The sequence below is a fragment of the Bubalus bubalis genome, chromosome 2 (genome assembly GCF_019923935.1).
Source record: "Bubalus bubalis isolate 160015118507 breed Murrah chromosome 2, NDDB_SH_1, whole genome shotgun sequence".
Taxonomy (NCBI): Eukaryota; Metazoa; Chordata; class Mammalia; order Artiodactyla; family Bovidae; genus Bubalus; species Bubalus bubalis.
In genome coordinates this window covers 148,042,881-148,062,245 of record NC_059158.1, presented here as the reverse complement: position 1 = coordinate 148,062,245, position 19,365 = coordinate 148,042,881, and the positions used below count along the sequence as shown (strand labels likewise).

General features: G+C 47.0%; 2 protein-coding genes across 11 annotated transcripts in view; one reads left to right on the top strand and one right to left on the bottom strand.

Annotated features, from left to right (window-relative positions):
- Positions 1-3,408: 3,408 nt before the first annotated feature.
- LOC123332170 (protein bicaudal D homolog 1-like) lies at positions 3,409-12,872 on the bottom strand. 3 transcript variants are annotated; one of them, XM_045164579.1, is made up of 3 exons: positions 12,740-12,872; positions 12,045-12,343; positions 3,409-3,608 (listed from the first exon to the last, which is right to left on the bottom strand). In XM_045164579.1, exons 1-3 carry the CDS (start codon positions 12,766-12,768, stop codon positions 3,439-3,441), a joined length of 498 nt encoding a protein of 165 aa, XP_045020514.1. In that variant the 5' UTR covers positions 12,769-12,872; the 3' UTR covers positions 3,409-3,438. The 3 variants fall into 3 exon arrangements, 2 of the variants coding, with proteins under 2 accessions (XP_045020514.1, XP_044793632.2); XM_044937697.2 differs by lacking the exon at positions 3,409-3,608 and having other exon boundaries at positions 10,539-12,343; XR_006640679.1 differs by lacking the exon at positions 3,409-3,608 and having other exon boundaries at positions 12,629-12,758.
- The window catches only part of METTL21A (methyltransferase 21A, HSPA lysine), a 56,884-nt gene continuing 50,214 nt past the window's right edge, over positions 12,696-19,365 (top strand). For 3 of the 8 annotated variants that reach the window (XM_044937695.1, XM_044937696.2, XR_006548929.2), the window contains exons 1-3: positions 13,033-13,269; positions 13,693-13,872; positions 15,307-15,418. In XM_044937695.1, coding sequence (XP_044793630.1) covers positions 13,726-13,872; positions 15,307-15,418 — 259 coding nt within the window. In that variant the 5' untranslated portion in view covers positions 13,033-13,269; positions 13,693-13,725. The other 5 variants (XM_006051332.3, XM_025278104.2, XM_006051333.3 and 2 more) reach the window with 5 other exon arrangements.

Genomic DNA, 19,365 nt, shown 5'->3' with positions numbered 1-19,365 from the left:
AGTTTTGCAGTGAGATCACTAAGGATCTCAAAAAAGTAAATAAGATACTATCCTAAATATCTTTTGGAACAAAGAAGGATAAAAAAAAAACTTAGGTTTTTTAATTTGATGCAATGAATTGATAGGCAATAGGGAGCTAGTGAAATGCATGGCTAGAAAGATTGTGTGCAGGCAGAGTGGTCTCTTTAGAAGTGGGCTTTGAGAAGGGGACCAGAAAAGTGAAAGTATTAGTTGCTCAGTTGTGTCCAACTCTTTGCGACTCCATAGACTGTAGTCCACCAGACTCCTCTGTCCATGGAAATTCCCAGGCAAGAATACTGGGGCTCCCCTGGTGGCTGCAATGCGGGAGACCTGGGTTCGATCCCTAGGTTGGGAAGATCCCCTTGAGAAGGGAATAACAATTCACTTCAGCATTCTTGCCCGGAGAATCCCATGGACAGAGGAGCCTGGCAGGCTACAGTCCACGGGGTCACGAAGAGTTAAACATGACTGAGCAACTAAGACTTCACTTTGAGAATGGGAGGGTGGTAGAGTGACAACCTGGCAGGACACTGACCCATGGGCATGGCAGCAGGTCAGCCAGCCAGGAGACCGCTCTCAGGCAGCTCACTCTCAGCAGCTTAGGTTCAGCCAAGGCTCCAGCCCCTGAAGTCAGTGTAACCATTTCCTAGAGCTGCCATAACAAAGTACACCAACTGGATGGCTTATAAAAAACTGAAATGTGGTACAGACAATCTTATTTTACAAAGCAGAACTAGAGACCCAGAGGTAGAGAATAGATATATGGATACAAAGGAAACAAGGGCAAAACAGGGCTGGGATAAACTGGGAGACTGGGGTTGACACATACATACTTGCAGCCAGTATTGGAATGTTTCAGCCACCAGCAGGGCTGCCCAGTGTGTTCTGATGTTGGTGGCAGACAGGAGACCAGGAGGCCAGTCTACAGACAAGGGGGTTTGTCTCAAGAAGGAAAGTGTTTAGGAAGAAACAGTAAGAGCCTGTTACACATGAGACAAATAAACCGAAGGATGGCAAATCATGTAAAGACTTCACGGTGCCCTCAGGTCAGAGGCAGACCCCAAGCAAGCAGCCTGGGTGGAGGAGGATGTCAGGATGAGATGGGGGAGACAGAAACCACAGGCTTCTTCCCTGGATGTGCACCACCAGGGCCAATGCCTTGAGCACACCTCGGTCACCGAAGCCACCTGGGATGACATGAGTACTGATGAAACAGACTGAAGGCATGGGCACTGGAAGGCGGGAAGGTTACAGATCCTGTGAACTAGGGAAAAGCCGGGGTAGCAGATGAGGGTGATGAAATAAGTTACAGCAGATGTTTAATAAATACTTTCTGTGTGCAAGGTACTGGTCGAAGAACTGAGCATGTGGTCACCACCTTCCTCTTCCCATCAAGCTGGCAGGGTCATGATAAGACGTCCCTTTTGCGGATGAGGAAAATTCACAAAATGCTAATTCATGAGTCAAGGTCCTACAGTTAGGAAAGGATATGACCTGCAGTAAAGTCCAGGCTTTGACTCTAAGCCTGTTTTCTTAATTTTTCACTCTAAAAGAGATACTCAGTGCTGCTGCTGCTGCTGCTAAGTCGCTTCAGTCATGTCCAACTCTGTGCGACCCCATAGATGGCAGCCTGCCAGGCTCCACCATCCCTGGGATTCTCCAGGCAAGAACAATACCACACATTAAAGTGTTCAGTGAGCTCTTCCATCCAGCATCCCTCTTGGTGCCTGCAGCAATCCTGTGAGGTGGGTATTATCATCAACCCCATCTACAGATGAGGAAACTGAAGCTCAAGGTGTGGTAGTAACTTGCCCAAGGTCATGAGATTCGGGACCAGTGGAAGAAGGACTCAAGTCTGCATCCTGCAGTCCCAGCCCCCAACTCTTCCACTGCTCGGCTGAGCTGCTGAGCGGGCCGCTGCTTGTGCGGAAGTGGTGATTTTGAATACACTGAACCCTGAAATTGCAGTAAAGAGGCTAAGTAGGCAAGAGCATAGGAAGAAAGGCCAGCATTCTGAGAAGCTGCAGAAGCCTGGAGGACCCTGGTGGCAGAAGGGCAACACCAGAGACTGGTGCCCTGATGTCCTAGAGGAAAGAACCTCTTTAAGTCCAATGTCCAGAGAAGGCTGGTGCCAGGACAGAGCCAAGACCTGGCGCTGGCCAGAGGCCCTCTGAGAGAACAGAACATGTCAGTTGGGTGCCGAGAAGAGTAGGCAGGTTACAGGCAGAGGCAAGCCTGCAGCACTCTTAAAATCCTGAATTTTTAGATAATAGGGGACTCTTAGACTTGTTTGATGGAGAAGGCAATGGCACCCCACTCCAGTCCTCTAGCCTGGAAAATCCCATGACGGAGGAGCCTGGTAGGCTGCAGTCCATGGGGTTGCTAAGAGTCGGACATGACTGAGTGGCTTCACTTTCACTTTCCACTTTCATGCATTGGAGAAGGAAATGGCAACCCACTCCAGTGTTCTTGCCTGGAGAACCCCAGGGATGGGGGAGCCTGGTGAGCTGCCGTCTATGGGGTCACGCAGGGTTGGACACGATTGAAGCGACTTAGCAGCAGCAGCAGCAGACTTGTTTGAAGGCAAAAAGGAGAAGCCATTGGTGGAAAAAGTTGGGGAGCAATCCTCTCCAGTTCTGGAGAGGAGACAGAAGACTTAGGGCTGTGTGAGGTGGGGGTGGGGGGGTGCCTTTTCATCCTAGAATGGACAAGAAAGATGCAGCCAGAGATCACACTTCTGTTTCGCCAACATATTTATTAAGGTGGGAGGGGAGGCTTCCTAGGTGGTGCTAGTGGTAAAGAACCTGCATGCATGCAGGAGATATAAGAGACATGGGTTTGATCCCTGGGTTGGGAAAACCCCTAGAGAAGGGCATAGTAATCCACTCCAGTATTCTTGCCTGGAGAATCCCATGGACAGAGGAGCCTGGAGGACTACAGTCCATGGGGTCACAAAGAGTTGGACACGACTGAAGCTACTTAGCATGCACGTGTAGACTCCAGTCATCTGCTGACAGTGAGTGTAGAGAGAAGATTTTTTGTCTTTCAAACACAAGTCCATCTATTAGGATCATATTTGTTGTTTGGCAAATACAATTGCAAGTTATTATACAGGTGAAAGTTGCTCAGTAGTGTCTGACTCGTTGTGACCCCATGGACTATATAGTCTATGGAATTCTCTAGGCCAGAATACTGGAGTGGGTAGCTGTTCCCTTCTCCAGGGGATGTTCCCAACCCAGGGATCGAACCCAGGTCTCCTGCATTGCAGGCGGATTCATTACCAGCTGAGCCGCAAGTGAAGCCCTATTATATACATGAGGACCTTATAGAATGTTCATTTTCTGTTTATGTTACTTTCTAAAAAAACACATCAGAAAATACAATAGCTAAAGCAAAAAAGGGAGCTTTATTATCAGGTTACACTGGTGTCCTGTAGACCCTGGGAGCCCAGGTGCAGCAGGACCCGGAGGACCATCTGGAGGCCTGGCTTCTCCACACACAGCACTCCGGGTGGCCCTGATGGGCATGGCTTTTTCTCCTTTGTTCAAGGAACCAGCCCAGACTGAAAATATCGGATTGTTTTTCTTCTGCAGGGGACACAAAAGGGGAAAAGCAGCTCAAACTCGTTTAAGCTAATTAGGGGATTTAACAGCTCAAATAACCCAGCACTTCTGGCCCACTGGATCTAGGTGGTCACTCGGCACCTCAGGAGGCACTTCTCCTTCCACAGGCACCTGCAAGGGCGCCAATCGCTCCAGGTTCAGTCCTCTTGGGACCAGATGACTAACAGGACTCGGATTTCTCGTCCTCCTCAACCCTATGGTTCTCCGAGAGTCCTAGCAAGTCTCATGATTGGCCACAGGAAAGCCCAGCTTTGGTCACATGCCTACTTCTGACCCACCAGATAGAAGGAAATACTCTTTGGGCAGGCTGGGGCCATGTGCCTGGTCCTGGAGTCAAGGCTGAGGTCAGTCCCACCCCAAACATATACAAGTAAGAGCAAATGCTACATGAAGTTCACTGTTTGCTGGGCATGGTTTTAAGTACTTTAGACAACTCATTTTAACCCCACCTTGTGTGCTAAAATAGTTTCAGTCATGTCTAACTCTTTGCGACCCTGTGCACTGTAGCCTGCCAGGCTCCTCTGTCCATGGGGATTTTCCAGGCAAGAATACTGAGTGGGTTGCCGTGCCCTCCTCAAGGGGATCTTGCCGACCCAGGGATTGAACCTGCGTCTTTCATGTCTCCTGCATTGGCAGGCAGGTTCTTTACCGCTAGCACCACCTGGGAAGCCCTTGTTTACTAATTTAATCAGCACATTATCCCCTTTTTATAGCTGGGAAACAGAGTGAACAGTTTATAGCTGGGGAACAGAGTGAGGCACAGGTGAATGCATCCTAGCTAAGGTCTCACAACTAATTGAAACTAAGTTGCAGAGCTGGGATAGGACCCAGATTCTTGGGCCCCAGGGCTCTTGACCATTAGCAAAAGGGGACTGCTACCAACCAAACAAGAAATAAATATTGAATTAATAAAGATAATAACAAGAGATGTTCAGTAGCCACCCTGAATTCTTGATCTGCAGAGGGAATTATCTGCCCAGCCCAGGCTGGGTATCCACCTTGGTCTAGGGCAGGATCACATTGTACCAGGGTTGCTGCATCTGCTGTGACCTTGTATATGGACCAGTTCCAGAAAACAGGAGGGATAAAAGAAAAAACTCCCTTCTACCATTATTCTCTAGTGCGGAGACATAAGATTGGGGAAAGGCAGTTTTATTTATTTTTTTTTAAATCTTTTTTTTTAATTTTATTTTTAAACTTTACATAATTGTATTAGTTCTGCCAAACATCAAAATGAATCCACCACAGGTATACATGTGTTCCCCACCCTGAACCCTCAGTTTTAGGCAGTTTTAGTCACAGGAATAAAAACAAAAAGCTATAAATTAAAAGGCCCTGGGTATACTTATTTATATTCTACCTTACCCTAAATTCTGCTCTCCACAAGGGGTGAGTGGGTATGAGGGTCCAATAGACTAAAGGTACATGGGGAACCACGGACCTGGAGGAGATGACCAAGCATGGTCCCTTTGTTTGGGTGCAGGAGATGACCAGGGAATGAAGCCTAGCCACCTTGCTATGAGCAAAAAGCACATAGATTTAGAGACTGTTATATTGTGAACAAGCTGCACTTTGGAATTATAAATAATCTAGAAAGTGAATCTACCTTTTTGCACATCTCCCACAAGACTGCCCCAAGTAGGAAAATGGTCTTCAAGCCTTAGAATCACAGTTGGATAAAGGCAGTCAGTTGTCTCAGTTGATGCTGCTGATGCTAACAAGGGAGAGTGGGAGGTATGTGAGTGCTCAGTCGTGTCTGACTCTTTGTGACCCCATGGACTGTAGCCCATCGGGTTCCTCTGTCCATGGAATTTTCCAGGCAAGAACACTAGCGTAGGTTGTGATTTCCTCCTCCAGGAGATTGAACCCAGGTCTCCTGCATGGGCAGGCGAGTTCTTTACTATTGTGCCACCTGGGAAGCCCCATGTAGAGCTCCCCAAAAGGATCACCTTTACTGAAATTGAGCCACCCACACTATAAGCTTCTCCCCGTTTTGAAATTTCCCTTTTTCACACTTGTGTTCTGGCAGCTTCTGCTGCATTATGCTGTAATAACAATCCTCAGTCTCAATGGTGAGCTCAATAAAGGTTTATTTCTCACTCGTGGTTCACATATTACACAGGTTGGCTGGGGCTCTGCTCCACCGGGGGATGGGGTTAGGAAGTGCCCCCATCTGGGGTCTGCAGGTCTTCAGCAAAGGGAAAAGGAGCAGTGACAGGGCTCCAGGTAGGGGCGGTCCCTAACCCCATCCCCAGGTGGAGCAAAGGCAATACAAGGGAGGAAAAAAACTGTCTTTTCAACAAATGGTGCTGGAACAACTAGACATCCACATGGAAAAAATAACTCTAGATACAGTCTTACACCTTTCACAAGAATTAACTTGATATGGATCACAGACTTAAATTAAAATGCAAAACTACAAAACTCCTAGAAGATAAAATAGGAGAAAGCCTAGGCAACCTTGAGCATAGTGATGATGTTTTAGGTATAATACCAAACGCATGATCCATGAAAGAAATAACTCATAAGCCTAATTTGCATTAAAATTAAACATTTCTGTTCTGCAAACGAAACTCAAGAGAATAAAAAGACAAGCCACAGACTGGAAGAATATTTCCAAAAGACACATCTAATAAAGGAGTATTATCCAAAATATACAAAGAACTCTTAAAATCTAACTATAAGAAATCAGATTTTAAAAAGGTCCAAACAACAGGTTTGTGCAAAGGTGCTCAGCATCATTAATCACCACAGAAATGCAAATCAAAGCCACAATGAGATATTTGTTGAATGCCTATTATCAAAAAGGTAAGAGATTACAAGTGTTGGTGAGAATGTGGAGAGAAGAAAACCCTTGTGCACTGTGGGTGGGAATGTAAATTGCTACACTCACTATGCAAAACAGTATGGAGGTTCCTCAAAAAATTAAAAATAGAACAGAATTACCATAAAATCTACCTAGAGGCTTCCCAGGTGGTGGTAAAGAACCTGCCTGCCAATGCAGGAGACATAAGAGACGTGGGTTTGATCCCTGGGTCGGGAAGATCCCCTGGAGGAGGGCATGGCAATCCACTCCAGTATTTTTGCCTGAGAAATTCCATGGACAGAGGAGCCTGGAGGGCTACAGTCCATGGGGTCACAAAGAATCAGACATGACTGCAGCAACTTAAGATAGCAGATCTTAAAAGTTCTCATCACAAGGAAAAAAACTGTAACTATGTGAGATTATGGATATTAACTAAACTTACTGTGATAATCATTTTGCAATATTTACATGTATCATGTTATTATGTTGTATACTGTAAACTAATACAAAGTTATATGTCAATTATATCTCAATAAAACTGGGGGGAAAAAAGATGCCCCATGTCACATGTAATTAGGGAATTGCAAATTAAAACAGCAATGAGAGGCCACTACAAGCCCATTAGAATGGCCGACATCCAAACACTGACAACGTCAAATGCTGGTAAGGATGTGAAGCAACAGGAACTCTCATTCATTTCTGATGGGATTGCAAAATCATACGGTCACTTTGGAAAGCAGTTTGGCAGTTTCTTATAAAACAAAACATACTCTTCCATGTGACTCAGAAGTGATGCTCCTTGGTCTCTACCCAAAGGAGATGGAAACTTATGACCATAGAGGAGCCTGCACAGGAATGTTTATAGCAGCTTTATTCATAACTACCAAAACCTGGAAGCAACCAGGCTGTCTTTTAGTGGGTAAATGGACAAACTGTACTACATCCATACAACGGAATGTGTGTCATTCAGCACTTAAAAGAAATAAACTACCAAACAATGAAAAGACATGAAGGAACCTTAAATGCACACTAAGCAAAAGGCTACATACTCTATGATTCTAACCTTATGATGTCCTGGAAAATGCAAAACTTTTTGGAGTTAAAAAAAAAATCAGTGGTTGCCAAAGGTTATGGGTGGATATGTAGAAGACAGGATTTTTAGGAAGTGCAACTACTCTATGTGATACTATAATGGTGGGTACATATCTTCATTTGTCCAAGTTCATAAGATGTACAACACCAACATGCTATGGAGATCAGTGGAGAAATAACTCCAGAAAGAATGAAGAGACAGAGCCAAAGCAAAACCAACACCCAGTTGTGGATGTGACTGGTGATGGAAGCAAAGTCTGTTGTTATAAAGAGCAATATTGCATAGGAATCTGGAATGCTAGGTCCATGAATCAAGGCAAACTGGAAGTGGTCAAACTGGAGATGCTAAGAGTGAACGTTGACGTTTTAGGAATCAGAGAACTAAAATGGACAGGAATGGGTGAATTTAACTCAGATGAACATTATATCTACTACTGTGGGCAAGACTCCCTTAGAAGAAATGGAGTAGCCATCATAGTCAACAAAAGAGTCTGAAATGCAGTACTTGGATGCAATCTCAAAAACGACAGAATGATTTCTGTTTGTTTCCAAGGCAAACCATTCAATATCATGGCAATCCAAGTCTAGGCCCTGATCAGTAATGCTGAAGAAGCTGAAGTTGAACGGTTCTATGAAGACCTATAAGACCTTCTAGAACTAACACTCAAAAAAGATGTCCTTTTCATTATAGGGGACTGGAATACAAAAGCAGGAAGTCAAAAACACCTAGAGTAACAGGCAAATTTGGCCTACAGAATGAAGCAGGGCAAAGGCTAATAGAGTTTTGCCAAGAGAACACACTGGTCATAGCAAACACCCTCTTCCAACAACACAAGAGACGACTCTACACATGGACATCACCAGATAGTCAACACCGAAATCAGATTGATCATATTCTTTGCAGTCAAAGATGGAGAAGCTCTATACAGTCAGCAAAAATAAGACCGGGAGCTGACCATTGCTCAGATCATGAACTCCTTATTGCCAAATTCAGACTGAAATTGAAGAAAGTAGGGAAAACCACTAGACCATTCAGGTATGACTTAAATCAAATCCCTTAAGATTTGAGTGGAAGTGAGAAATAGATTTAAGGGACTAGATCTGATAGACTGCCTGATGAACTATGGATGGAGGTTCATGACATTGTACAGGACACAGGGATCAAGATCATCCCCAAGAAAAAGAAATGCAAAAAAGCAAAATGGCTGTCTGAGGAGGCCTTACAAATAGCTGTGAAATGAAGAGAAGCAGAAAGCAAAGGAGAAAAGGGAAGATATACCCATTTGAATACAGAGTTCTAAAAGATAGCAAGGAGAGATAAGAAAGCCTTCCTCAGGGATCAGTGCAAAGAAATAGAGGGAAGCAATAGAATGGGAAAGACTAGAGATCTCTTCAAGAAAATTAGAGATACCAAGGGAACATTTCATACAAAGATGGGCTTAATAAAGGACAGAAATGGTATGGGCTTAATAAAGGACAGAATTGGTATGGACTTAATAGAAGCAGAAGATATTAAGAAGAGGTGGCAAGAATACACAGAAGAACTGTACAAAAAAGATCTTCACGACCCAGATAATCATGATGGTGTGATAACTCACCTAGAGCCAGACATCCTGGAATGTGAAGTCAAGTGGGCCTTAGGAAGCATCATTACAAACAAAGCTAGTGGAGGTGATGGAATTCCAGCTGAGCTATTTCAAATCCTAAAAGATAATGCTGTGAAAGTGCTGCACTCAATATGCCAGCAAATTTGGAAAACCCAGCCACAGGACTGGAAAAGGTCAGTTTTCATTCTAATCCCAACGAACGGCAATGCCAAAGAATGCTCAAACTACTGCACAATTGCACTCATCTCACATGCTAGTAAAGTAATGCTCAAAATTCTCTAAGCCAGGATTCAACAATTCGTGAACCATGAACTTCCAGATGTTCAAGCTGGTTTTAGAAAAGGCAGAGGAACCAGAGATCAAATTGCCAACAACTGCTGGATCATTGAAAAAGCAAGAGAGTTCCAGAAAAAACATCTATTTCTGCTTTATTGACTATGCCAAAGCCTTGACTGTGTGGATCACAATGAACTGTGTAAAATTCTAAAAGAGATGGGAGTACCAGATCACCTGACCTGCCTCTTGAGAAATCTGTATGCAGGTCAGGAAGTAACAGTTAGAACTGGACATGGAACAACAGACTGGTTCCAAATGAGGAAAGGAATACATCAAGGATGTATATTGTCACCCTGCTTATTTAACTTCTATGTAGAGTACATCATGAGAAACGCTGGGCTGATGAAGCACAAGCTGGAATCAAGATTGCCGAGAGAAATATCAATAACCTCAGATATGCAGATGACACCACCCTTATGGCAGAAAGTGAAGAAGAACTAAAGAGTCTCTTGATGAAAGTGAAAGAGGAGAGTGAAAAAGTTGGCTTAAAGATCAACATTCAGAAAACAAAGATCATGGCATCCAGTCCCATCACTTCATTGCAAATAGATGGGGAAACAGCGTCAGACTTTATTTTTGGAGGCTCCGAAATCACTGCAGATGGTGATTGCAGCCATGAAATTAAAAGATGCTTACTCTTTGGAAGAAAAGTTATGACCTAGACGGCACATTAAAAAGTAGAGACATTACTTTGCCAACAAAGGTCCATCTAGTTAAGGCTATTGTTTTTCTAGTAGTCAAGTATGGATGTGAGAGTTGTACTAAAAAGAAAGCTGAGCGCCAAACAATTGATGCTTTTGAATTGCGGTATTGGAGAAGACTCTTGAGAGTCCCTTGGACTGCAAGGAGATCCAACCAGTCCATCCTAAAGGAAATCAATCCTGAATATTCATTGGACAGACTGATGTTGAAGCTGAAACTCCAGTACTTTGGCCACCTGATGCGAACAGCTGACTCATTTGAAAAGACCCTGATGCTGGGAAAGATTGATGGGAGGAGAAGGGGACGACAGAGGATGAGATGGTTGGATGGCATCACCGACTGAATGGACATGAGTTTGAGTAAACTCCAGGAGTTGGTGATGGACAGGGAGGCCTGGCATGTTGCAGTTCATGGGGTCACAGAGTCAGACACGACTGAGCAACAAAACTGAACTGAACTGATACCAACAGTGAAGTCTAATGTGTAAACTCTGGTCTTGGGGTGATAATGATGTGTTACCGTAGGTTCATCAGTTGTAATAAATGTACCATTCTGGCGGGAGATGATAAAAGGGGAGGCTAGGCACCGGGCAGGGAATGTTTGGGGAATCGTTGCACTTTCTTGCCAGTTTTATGCCACTAACATAAAAAAGTTAGTGATGAATAACTGAGCAAAGCAAAGAAAGGAAAGAAAAAAGGAAAAGATTTTCACTGGTGACTTTCAAAGTTCTTCAAGTCACTTTTACAGCCGAGGGTCCCAGCTTTCTAAGGAAATCTGGACAGAGAGCAGAGCACGCCCCCTGCGGGTTGCGAGAGGAATAGGAAGCGGGGACGCGGGGGTCGCGGGGAGGCGGATGGTCCAGGCTGCCTGCCGAAATCACCCGGGAAGCTCTGAAAAATAGGATTGCTCTGGCCCCACCGCTAACCAGCTGAGATTTTGCAGTGGCAGCATCCAGCTCTGCAGGGTTGAAAAGCGCTCCAGTTTATTCCAAAGTGCAGGCGGAGCTGAGACTCGCTGCGAGAGAGCGGCGGCGGGTGGGTTGCAGGGTCTGGGGGTCAAGATCCAAGAGGAAAAAGAAATCTTCCAGGGAGAAGGAGGGTAGCCCTCATCTCGTCATTTTTGCCCACCTCCCTCCAACCCCCAGCGCAGTCACATTCCTGGATGCTCTCTCCAACCGCGTCTCTCCCAGGGGCCTGCGGCCAGACGCCACACTCTGAGTAGCTTCGTCTCAAGAACGGGTGCCCCCAGGGCAGGTGCGCTGACCTTTTGGCCGGGGGAGGAAGGAGACAGGATCCCGGCTGACCGCGCTAGCAACAACCCCGCGTTTTGCACTCCGCAGCCACGGAGCGCGCGAATTCACTAATTCGGACTTCACCTTGGTGAGACGGTGAATGGGTGATGGGTGGTGGATGGGTGACCAAGTATTCTTGGGGGCGAATTTTCTTCTACACCCGCTAACTGACCCGCAAGTGCACACATTTTAAAACCACACACACACACAAAAGCGCGAGCGCGAGAACTAGCACAGAGACTGGCAGGTGGACCCACCGCCTGTCCAGCGCCAGGCGGGTGGCTTCGCGGTCCCCGGCCGCGGTGGCACCCAACGCCCTCCGCGCCCCCGCATCTCCAGCGGTGTATATCCAGTAGTGTAGTAGTGTTAGTTGCTCAGTCATGTTCGACTCTTTGTGACCCCATGGACTATAACCCGCAGGCTCCTCTGTCCATGGAATTCTCCAGGCAAGAATACTGGAGTGAGTTGGCATTTCCTTCTCCCATCCGGATGGTAGTGGACACTGAAAACATTTAGGCATAAACTAAAGTGTTGGCTAGCATAGCTCACCAGTAGAATGAGATCACCTGTTTGTTGGCTTTCAGCACCGCCCTCAGTGTGGCGGATCTGCTCCCATTTGGTGCTCAGTAGCGACTTGAGGATCTCTTTCATTAGGGCTTCCTTGTCTTTATCGACCACGGGGGCCAGCTCCCGTGCTGCAGCTCCTTGACGAGACAGTTGCAAGGACCGGTCCACGGCTTTCTGCAGATGTTTGATTTGGTCCCGGATTATGGCATTAAGGTTGTAGATATTCATTGGTTTTTTGCGAATGTCACTTGTATCTAATACTGGAGATGATGGTGGGGCAGTAATAACAGAGGGTATCCTAAAGCGGGATAATCATACTGTTAATGCCCAGTTTAAGTTCAGGATCGAGTCCGCCCAGTTTAAGTTTAGGATCGAGCCCGCCCAGTTTAAGTTCAGGATCGAGTCTGCGGTGGTCGTTAAAGAACGCCCCGATTTAGAGAGCGTGGATCCCCCACGAGCTCCACCCTCGGTGGCCAGAGAAACTGACTTGCGGGTGCGGATACCTTGCGGACACTCGCAGCGGGAACCCCGCCCCGCCCCCGCCTCCGCCCGGCCATCCCCGCTCTGGGTCCCCACACTGCACCCGCCGCTCCGCGTCGCTGGCGCTCGGGGATCGCTTGTTCTGGGAAGGCGGGGGACCGGAAACGGGTGGCCCAGCGCCGGCCGCCCGGCCCCGCCCGGCCCGGCGGTCTACCTGCTCTCTGGCCCTTTAAAGCCGGTCATTTCCGTCGGCGACCTTGGGGGCGGGGAAAGCTACGCGCGCGCCACGCGAGGCCGTCTCCGGAGCCGTAAGTAGAGGCAAGGCCGTGCCGCGGGCCCCAGTGTGTGGCCCGCCGGGCTCCCGGGGTGCTGGCTGCGCCCTCGGCGGGGAGGTTGCGGCGCTCCCGGGGCGGGGTGAGGCCGGGCCGAGCGGGCGGACCCTCTCCAGGCTCCCGCCCCTACCCCGCAGCTTCCCTTAGCCCCGGGGCCCGGCGGAAAGATGTGCGTCCCTGTTCGCCGCCCCTCTTTGGGGTTGGGGGGGCGGGCGACTCCGAGGAGGGCTCCCAGCCGCGGAGGGGGGCCGACTCCATGCCGGACCCAGGGTCCCGCTCCCCGCAAATGATTCAGAATCCCCCAGTGTCTTTCACTTTCAGTCTCCAGGAAATGGATCTGCGTAGACCGTGTATATCCAACTGGTACCATAAAGCAGGATAATCACAACGTTAATCCCGGGTTGAAGTTCAGGTTCGAGTCCGTGGTGGGCCCCATTGAACTCACCGAGGGAGAGGGAGCGAGGGGAGACCAACACAAAACAATAGATGCCCCGCCGACCGCGGCGGGCTGCAAGCCGCAGTCCACGCGGGCCCAGGCGGTTTAGAAAGCGCTACTTTCTCCTCGCCCTGAGCTGTCATCTCCACTTAGCTCACTCTTACCGCGCTGCGAAATCACTGAGTGGTTACAGTTGAGTGTATAGGGCATCCAGCACCTTTGGCGTGAATTCAGAGCGAAATCTCACTTCCCAGGAGGGCCGTGCAAAAGGGATTAGAGACTTCGCCTCAACTCTTTCTTCTTTTGAACTTGTAACAACTGGCTTTGAGCATTTGGAGCTACTAAAGAGGTCATGCATTTTCTGGCTAGAGCCTCACTCAGGATTCTTTTGCCCTACAGCTTGGAGGGAACAGAGAGTTGGGCGGGGGCGAGATGGCCCTGGTGCCCTATACGGAGACCGCGGAGATGGGGCTGCAGAGATTCCACAAGCCTCTGGCCACCTTCTCCTTTGCAAACCACACGATACAGATCCGGCAGGACTGGAAGCAACTGGGAGTCGCAGCGGTGGTTTGGGACGCGGTAAGTGAGCCCCGGACGCCTCTGAAAATATCAGCAATTGATGATAAGACTGCTCTTATTTTTGAAAAGTTAACAGCTTTGTTGGCTTGTAATTCATATACTGTACCTTTCAGTTCAAGTTTTTTTTTTTTTAAGTAAATTCACAAAGTGGTGCAAGTACCACTATGCTCAGTTTTAAAACATTGCATCACCACACCCCATCCCCAGAAAACCTCTACCCACTAGAATCATTTTCCTGTCCGCCCCCCACCCCACTAAATAGATTGCATTTTAAGGGTGAGTAAAGAAAGCTGAGAGAAATTAAATGACTTGCCACTGGAGCCCCTAGCTGCTTTGGACACTAAGTTTAACATTGCACAAAGAAAATGTAACTGACAAAGCCCCACAGGAGGATCATGTATTTTCTTTAAGTTTTCTATAGTTGTCATGATCAAAAAAGGACACTGTAATTGCTACTTTTCCCTCTCCCCAGCCCTGTTCTTTCAACTGCTTGTGGCAGACTTGCCCTCAGCCTCTAGCCACACCTGGGATTCAGTGGGAAACTCAGGATTCAGTGAATGCTGGATTGGCATAGATACAGTTTTACCATCTTAACATTGTATTAGGGGTGTCAGAAACATTCAGGGATACAAAATATTGATATATCTGTAACCCAGTGGTACTACTTCTAGGAATCTAGTCCAAGGTAACTACAAGAAAAGTTTTCTTAGAGAGTAGTAAAGATACAGAATAGTGAGGAATGGGTGAGTCTCCTTCATTCTCAACGAGAAGAGGAATTGCTCAGTATACTAATAGTATGTGGCCATGAAAAATTAAAATTATGTTAAGAGCATACATTGATTTTTCGAGGTGTTTGCAAATGCTAACTCACATATCAAGTCCAACCCTTCATCTGAAACTTACCCCTTGATGTCAGGTCGCTGAGGGGTAATGAGTGTTAGGGGCTCAGGAAAGCAGGAGAGAGGGGTGCAGCTCCAGAGGCTTAGTGGGGCTCTGCTTGTCCCCTTTGGTTTTGGCTTTGCTGATTTGAACTCAGTTTAGGAACTGGACTTTCCTTAAGCCAAATCACAGAGACTGTTTATGTCAGCTCTGCCAGAATGTGTTTGTAAACCTTGAGTGTCCGAGTGCCGTGACACAGAAGTTAACCACCTTCCCAGATTCAGCAGGACCCGGTCTTGGGTGGACAGAATCACTGACTGCTGCTGTCCCCCCAAGGGCCTCCGGTGGGGCTGGGGGCAGCTGGGCTGTGGGACTTGGTATCCATGTTTGCTCCAGGTGACCCTACCAGCAGCACTGAGTTCGCATGGGTGCTGTTAACCTGGGAGTTGAGCCTCGCAGTGGGAGGGGGTGTGTGGTAACTTCCTGGAGCATGGAGCCTGCTGGAAATCCTGAAGCGCTTGTTGACCTTAACTGTCATACTGTGTTTTGACTCAGGCTGTCGTTCTTGCCACATATCTGGAGATGGGCACTGTGGAGCTCAGGGGCTGCTCTGCTGTGGAGCTGGGTGCTGGCACAGGGCTGGTGGGCATAGTGGCTGCCCTGCTGGGTGAGTGTGACGCAGGGCTCCCTCCCGTGTGAGTGGAAGGGTCGCCTTTTCATGATGCAAACCCATTGTTAGTTTCCCTCTTCCTGGGTTACTGTCCTCCTTGTACTTATGAGTCACGGGCCACAACTGCTATGTTCACAACTCCAGGAAGGCTCTTTCCTTCTCTCTCTCTCATCCTGTTATTTATATTCTCATTGGAGATGCTTTGCCCCCTTCAATTCTGTGATGATCTTAAGGAGACTGAATTCAAAGAGAATTATCCAATTCATGTATTTTTTTTTTTTACAGTTTTAGGTACCGACCTCCTGCAATGCAGGGGAAGCAGGTTTGATCTCTGGGTTGGGAAGTTCCCCTGGAGAAGGAAATGGCAACCCACTCCAGTATTCTTGCCTGGGAAATCCCATGGAGCCTGGCGGGCTACAGTCATGGGGTCTCAAGAGCTGGACATGACTTAGCAACTAAACCACTATCCCTGTCTCTATGTTTGGATTTATCCCAAGGAAGTAAGGAGAGCAGAAAATCTTTTACCTTTGTTGCTGAGGAATCTTTGGTGGTTTGTTCCTTTTAGGAAGGGCTGGGCCCCCTGCAGTTTGAACTAACATCCTCTATTAAACAGTACGTAGTTCTGACTTGATGTCAAGGTTTGTGTGTGTGTGTGTGTGTGTGTGTGTGTTTGCATACAGACATTAATTTAGGCCTAGAGCATTTTTAACCTTCATTTCTATTTCATAATTCATTGACTCTTTTTTGACAAAGAGTTGACTGTTGACAAATTTTTTGATTCTTTTCTACAACTTCTGGCTTGTGCAGTTCAAGCTATTTGATGACTGGGTACCTGCCTCTAAGATATAATATATACTATTCCTCACTTCAGTATTGTCAGCTGGGGCTCTTGTTTCTGCTTCCCTGGGTCTGGAGTGGGGCCCAAGAGCCTGCATTTCTTATGAGCTCCCAAGTGATGACAGGGATGCCCAAACTGCTGGTCCTCAGACCACGCTGGGGTGGTCAGGATCTAGAATTCCATCATGTGCGCGTACAAGTACTTGAGGACCCACTAAAGCCCCACTTTTGTCCTGTTCTTTTTCTGGCAACATATCTTTTTCAGTATTACTTTCTCTGTTTAGATTTTGCCTTCCCATGGGGAGCATAGGCAGGGGCGGTGGGTGGAATTACGTACCTAGAAGCTGATTTAGGTCCATCTGTCTGACATCACAGGTGGCACCAGTGGTAAAGAACCCACCGGCCAATGCAGGAGACACAAGAGATGTGGGTTTCATCCCTTGGTTGGGAAGATCCCTTGGAGAAGGGAACGGCAACCCATTCCAGTATTCTTGCCTAGAGAACCCCGTGGACAGAGAGGCCTGATGGGCTTCAGCTCCACGGGGTGGCATAGAGTCAGACATGACTGAACGACTTAATACACAAGCGTGTCTGATGTCACAGCACTTTCAGTCACCAGGGAGGCCCTCACTGATACCACCTTTTGTTCTCCTCACATTAACCTTATATCATCCCTATGTATGTTAGGTATGTTTTAAAATTTTCATTTTGCCAGTGAAGCTGGAAGTTCTGGGAAACTAACCCACTTTTTGAAGTCCTGATTAGTGTTGAGCTGAGACTCAAACCAGGCTTGTCGGATACAGCAGCCTGAGTTTTTTTCTTTCTGCAACATTCACCCTTGTCTTGGTGACGTGAGAGAAGTTAACTGGATGGAAAGATGAGGTTTCTTCTGTCTCTTCCTGAGAACAAGGGCCTCCTCACTGCTGTCAAGACAGAGTGTGGTGATGTGCACAGGGTTAGAGGCCCACTAGGCGCTGACCTCTTTTTTTTTTTCAATTTAATTTTACTGAAGCATAGTTGATTCCCAACGTCATGCCAACTTCTGCTGCACAGCAAACTGACCCAGACATATATATACATACATACATTTTCCATTTTGCTCCGTCACAGCATACTGAATACAGTTCCCTGTGCTACACAGTAGGACTTTGCTGCCATTCATCCCACATACAATAGTTTGCGCCTGCTGATCCCAAACTCCCAATATGCCCTCCTGCCCACTCCCTCACCACCCCCCAGCCGCAAGTAAGCACTCTACCACCTCTGACTTCTTTTAACTCTTACTAGCTGTGTTACTGGAGAAGGCAATGGCAACCCACTCCAGTACTCTTGCCTGGAAAATCCCATGGACAGAGGAGCCTGGTAGGCTGCAGTCCATGGGGTCGCAAAGAGTTGAACACGACTGAGAGACTTGACTTTCACTTTTCACTTTCATGCATTGGAGAAGGAAATGGCAACCCACTCCAGTGTTCTTGCCTGGAGAATCCCAGGGACGGGGAGCCTGGTGTGCTGCCATCTATGGGGTCACAGAGTCGGACACGACTGAAGCGACTTAGCAGCAGCAGCAGCAGCAGCTGTGTTACCTTGGGCAAGTTGCTGAAAATCTAAACTTCAGTTTCCCAATAAAATGGGGATAATGACCGTATTCACTGCCCAGCGAGGATCAAATGAGATCACGTGTAGACATCTGTAGGTCATTGACTGGCACAAAGTAAATGCTCAGCAAGCGTTCATAGCCCCTCTGAGTGTTTGTTTCTGATCTGGAAATCTGCATTTTTGGGCTTGGGAAAGCCAGGTAAGGTTCTTCAAAGACCATCCCAGAGCGAGGGACTAGTTAGTTGTTGCCACAAAAGATGGGGCCTCTGGGAGGGGCCAGAATGCAGAAGGGCAGACGGCGTGCCCGTGGCTGCCCCGGCAGAAGCTGTGGCCTCGTTCCTCTAACGCCCCAGTGCTCAGCGTCCCCTCTGCCCCCAGCTCTGCCACGTCTGACTCCAGGCGGTTGTTTCAGGTGTCCGTCTTTCCCGGCCAGCTGAGGCTCCCGAGGAGGGGGACAGTGTCTCATTCTGCGTGTCCTTAGCGTGAATACAGCAGCTGGCACACAGTGGATGACCAAAGAACTTTGGAATGAAAGATGAGCTAGAAAATCAAGAAAATTATTGTTTGTTATAAAAATGATATAACTCTATTACAAAAATAGCCCTAGAAGCAGTCTGAAAAAAAGGAAAAACCCACCAAAGATTCTGGTTGTTCATGACTTTACAACATAATTACCATTAGCATCTTGGTGTGTTTCCTTCTTTTCCTTTTCTCCATCCATATTCTTAAAATTTTATTTTTAATTGAAGAGTAATTATAATGTGTTGCTTTCTGGCATACAACAATGTGAATCAGCCATAAATATATGTATGTCCCTTCCTTCTTGAACCTCTCTCCCACCACCCACCCCATCCCACCCCTCTAGGTTAGGGTTAGGGTTAGTGGGTTGAGCTCCCTCTGTTTTCCACAGCTTCCCACTGGCAGTACGTATGGTAATGTGTATGTTTGAGGACTACTCTCTCTACTTATCCCACCCTGTCCTTCCCCAGCTATGACCACAAGTCTGTTCTGCATGTCTGAGTCTCTGTTCCTACCCTGCAAATAGTTCATCAGTCCCATTTTTCTAGATTCCATTTATTTGTTAATATACGATATATTTTTCTCTCTTTCTGACTTACTTCACTCTTATAACAGGCTCTAGATTCATCCACCTTACTAGAACTAACTCAGATTTGCTCCTTTTTGTGGCTGAATAATATTCCATTGTATTTATGTACCACAACTTCTTTACCCATTCGTCTGTGGATGGATATCTAGGTTGCTTCTGTGTCCTAAGCTATAGTAAATAGTGCTAGTATGAACACTGGGGGACATGTGTCTTTTTCAGTTGTGGTTTCCTCAGGGTATATGCCCAGTAGTGGGATTGCTGGGTCATATGGTAGTTTTACTACTAGCTTTTTAAAGGAATCTCCATCCATATTTTAATCATAGTTATAATCGTGATTCCATACATGTGCCTATGCATTTGGTTATTCCTCTACCTAAGTTACCTTCTCAATGAGGCCTTTCCT

Excerpts from the sequence above, each read along its gene's own strand:
- LOC123332170 (XM_044937697.2), bottom strand. The coding sequence starts at position 12,768 with ATGACCGGCTTTAAAGGGCCAGAGAGCAG. Across the intron at positions 12,344-12,739 it reads TTTAAAGGGCCAGAGAGCAG|GATACCCTCTGTTATTACTG; the intron begins GTAGACCGCCGG and ends ATCCCGCTTTAG.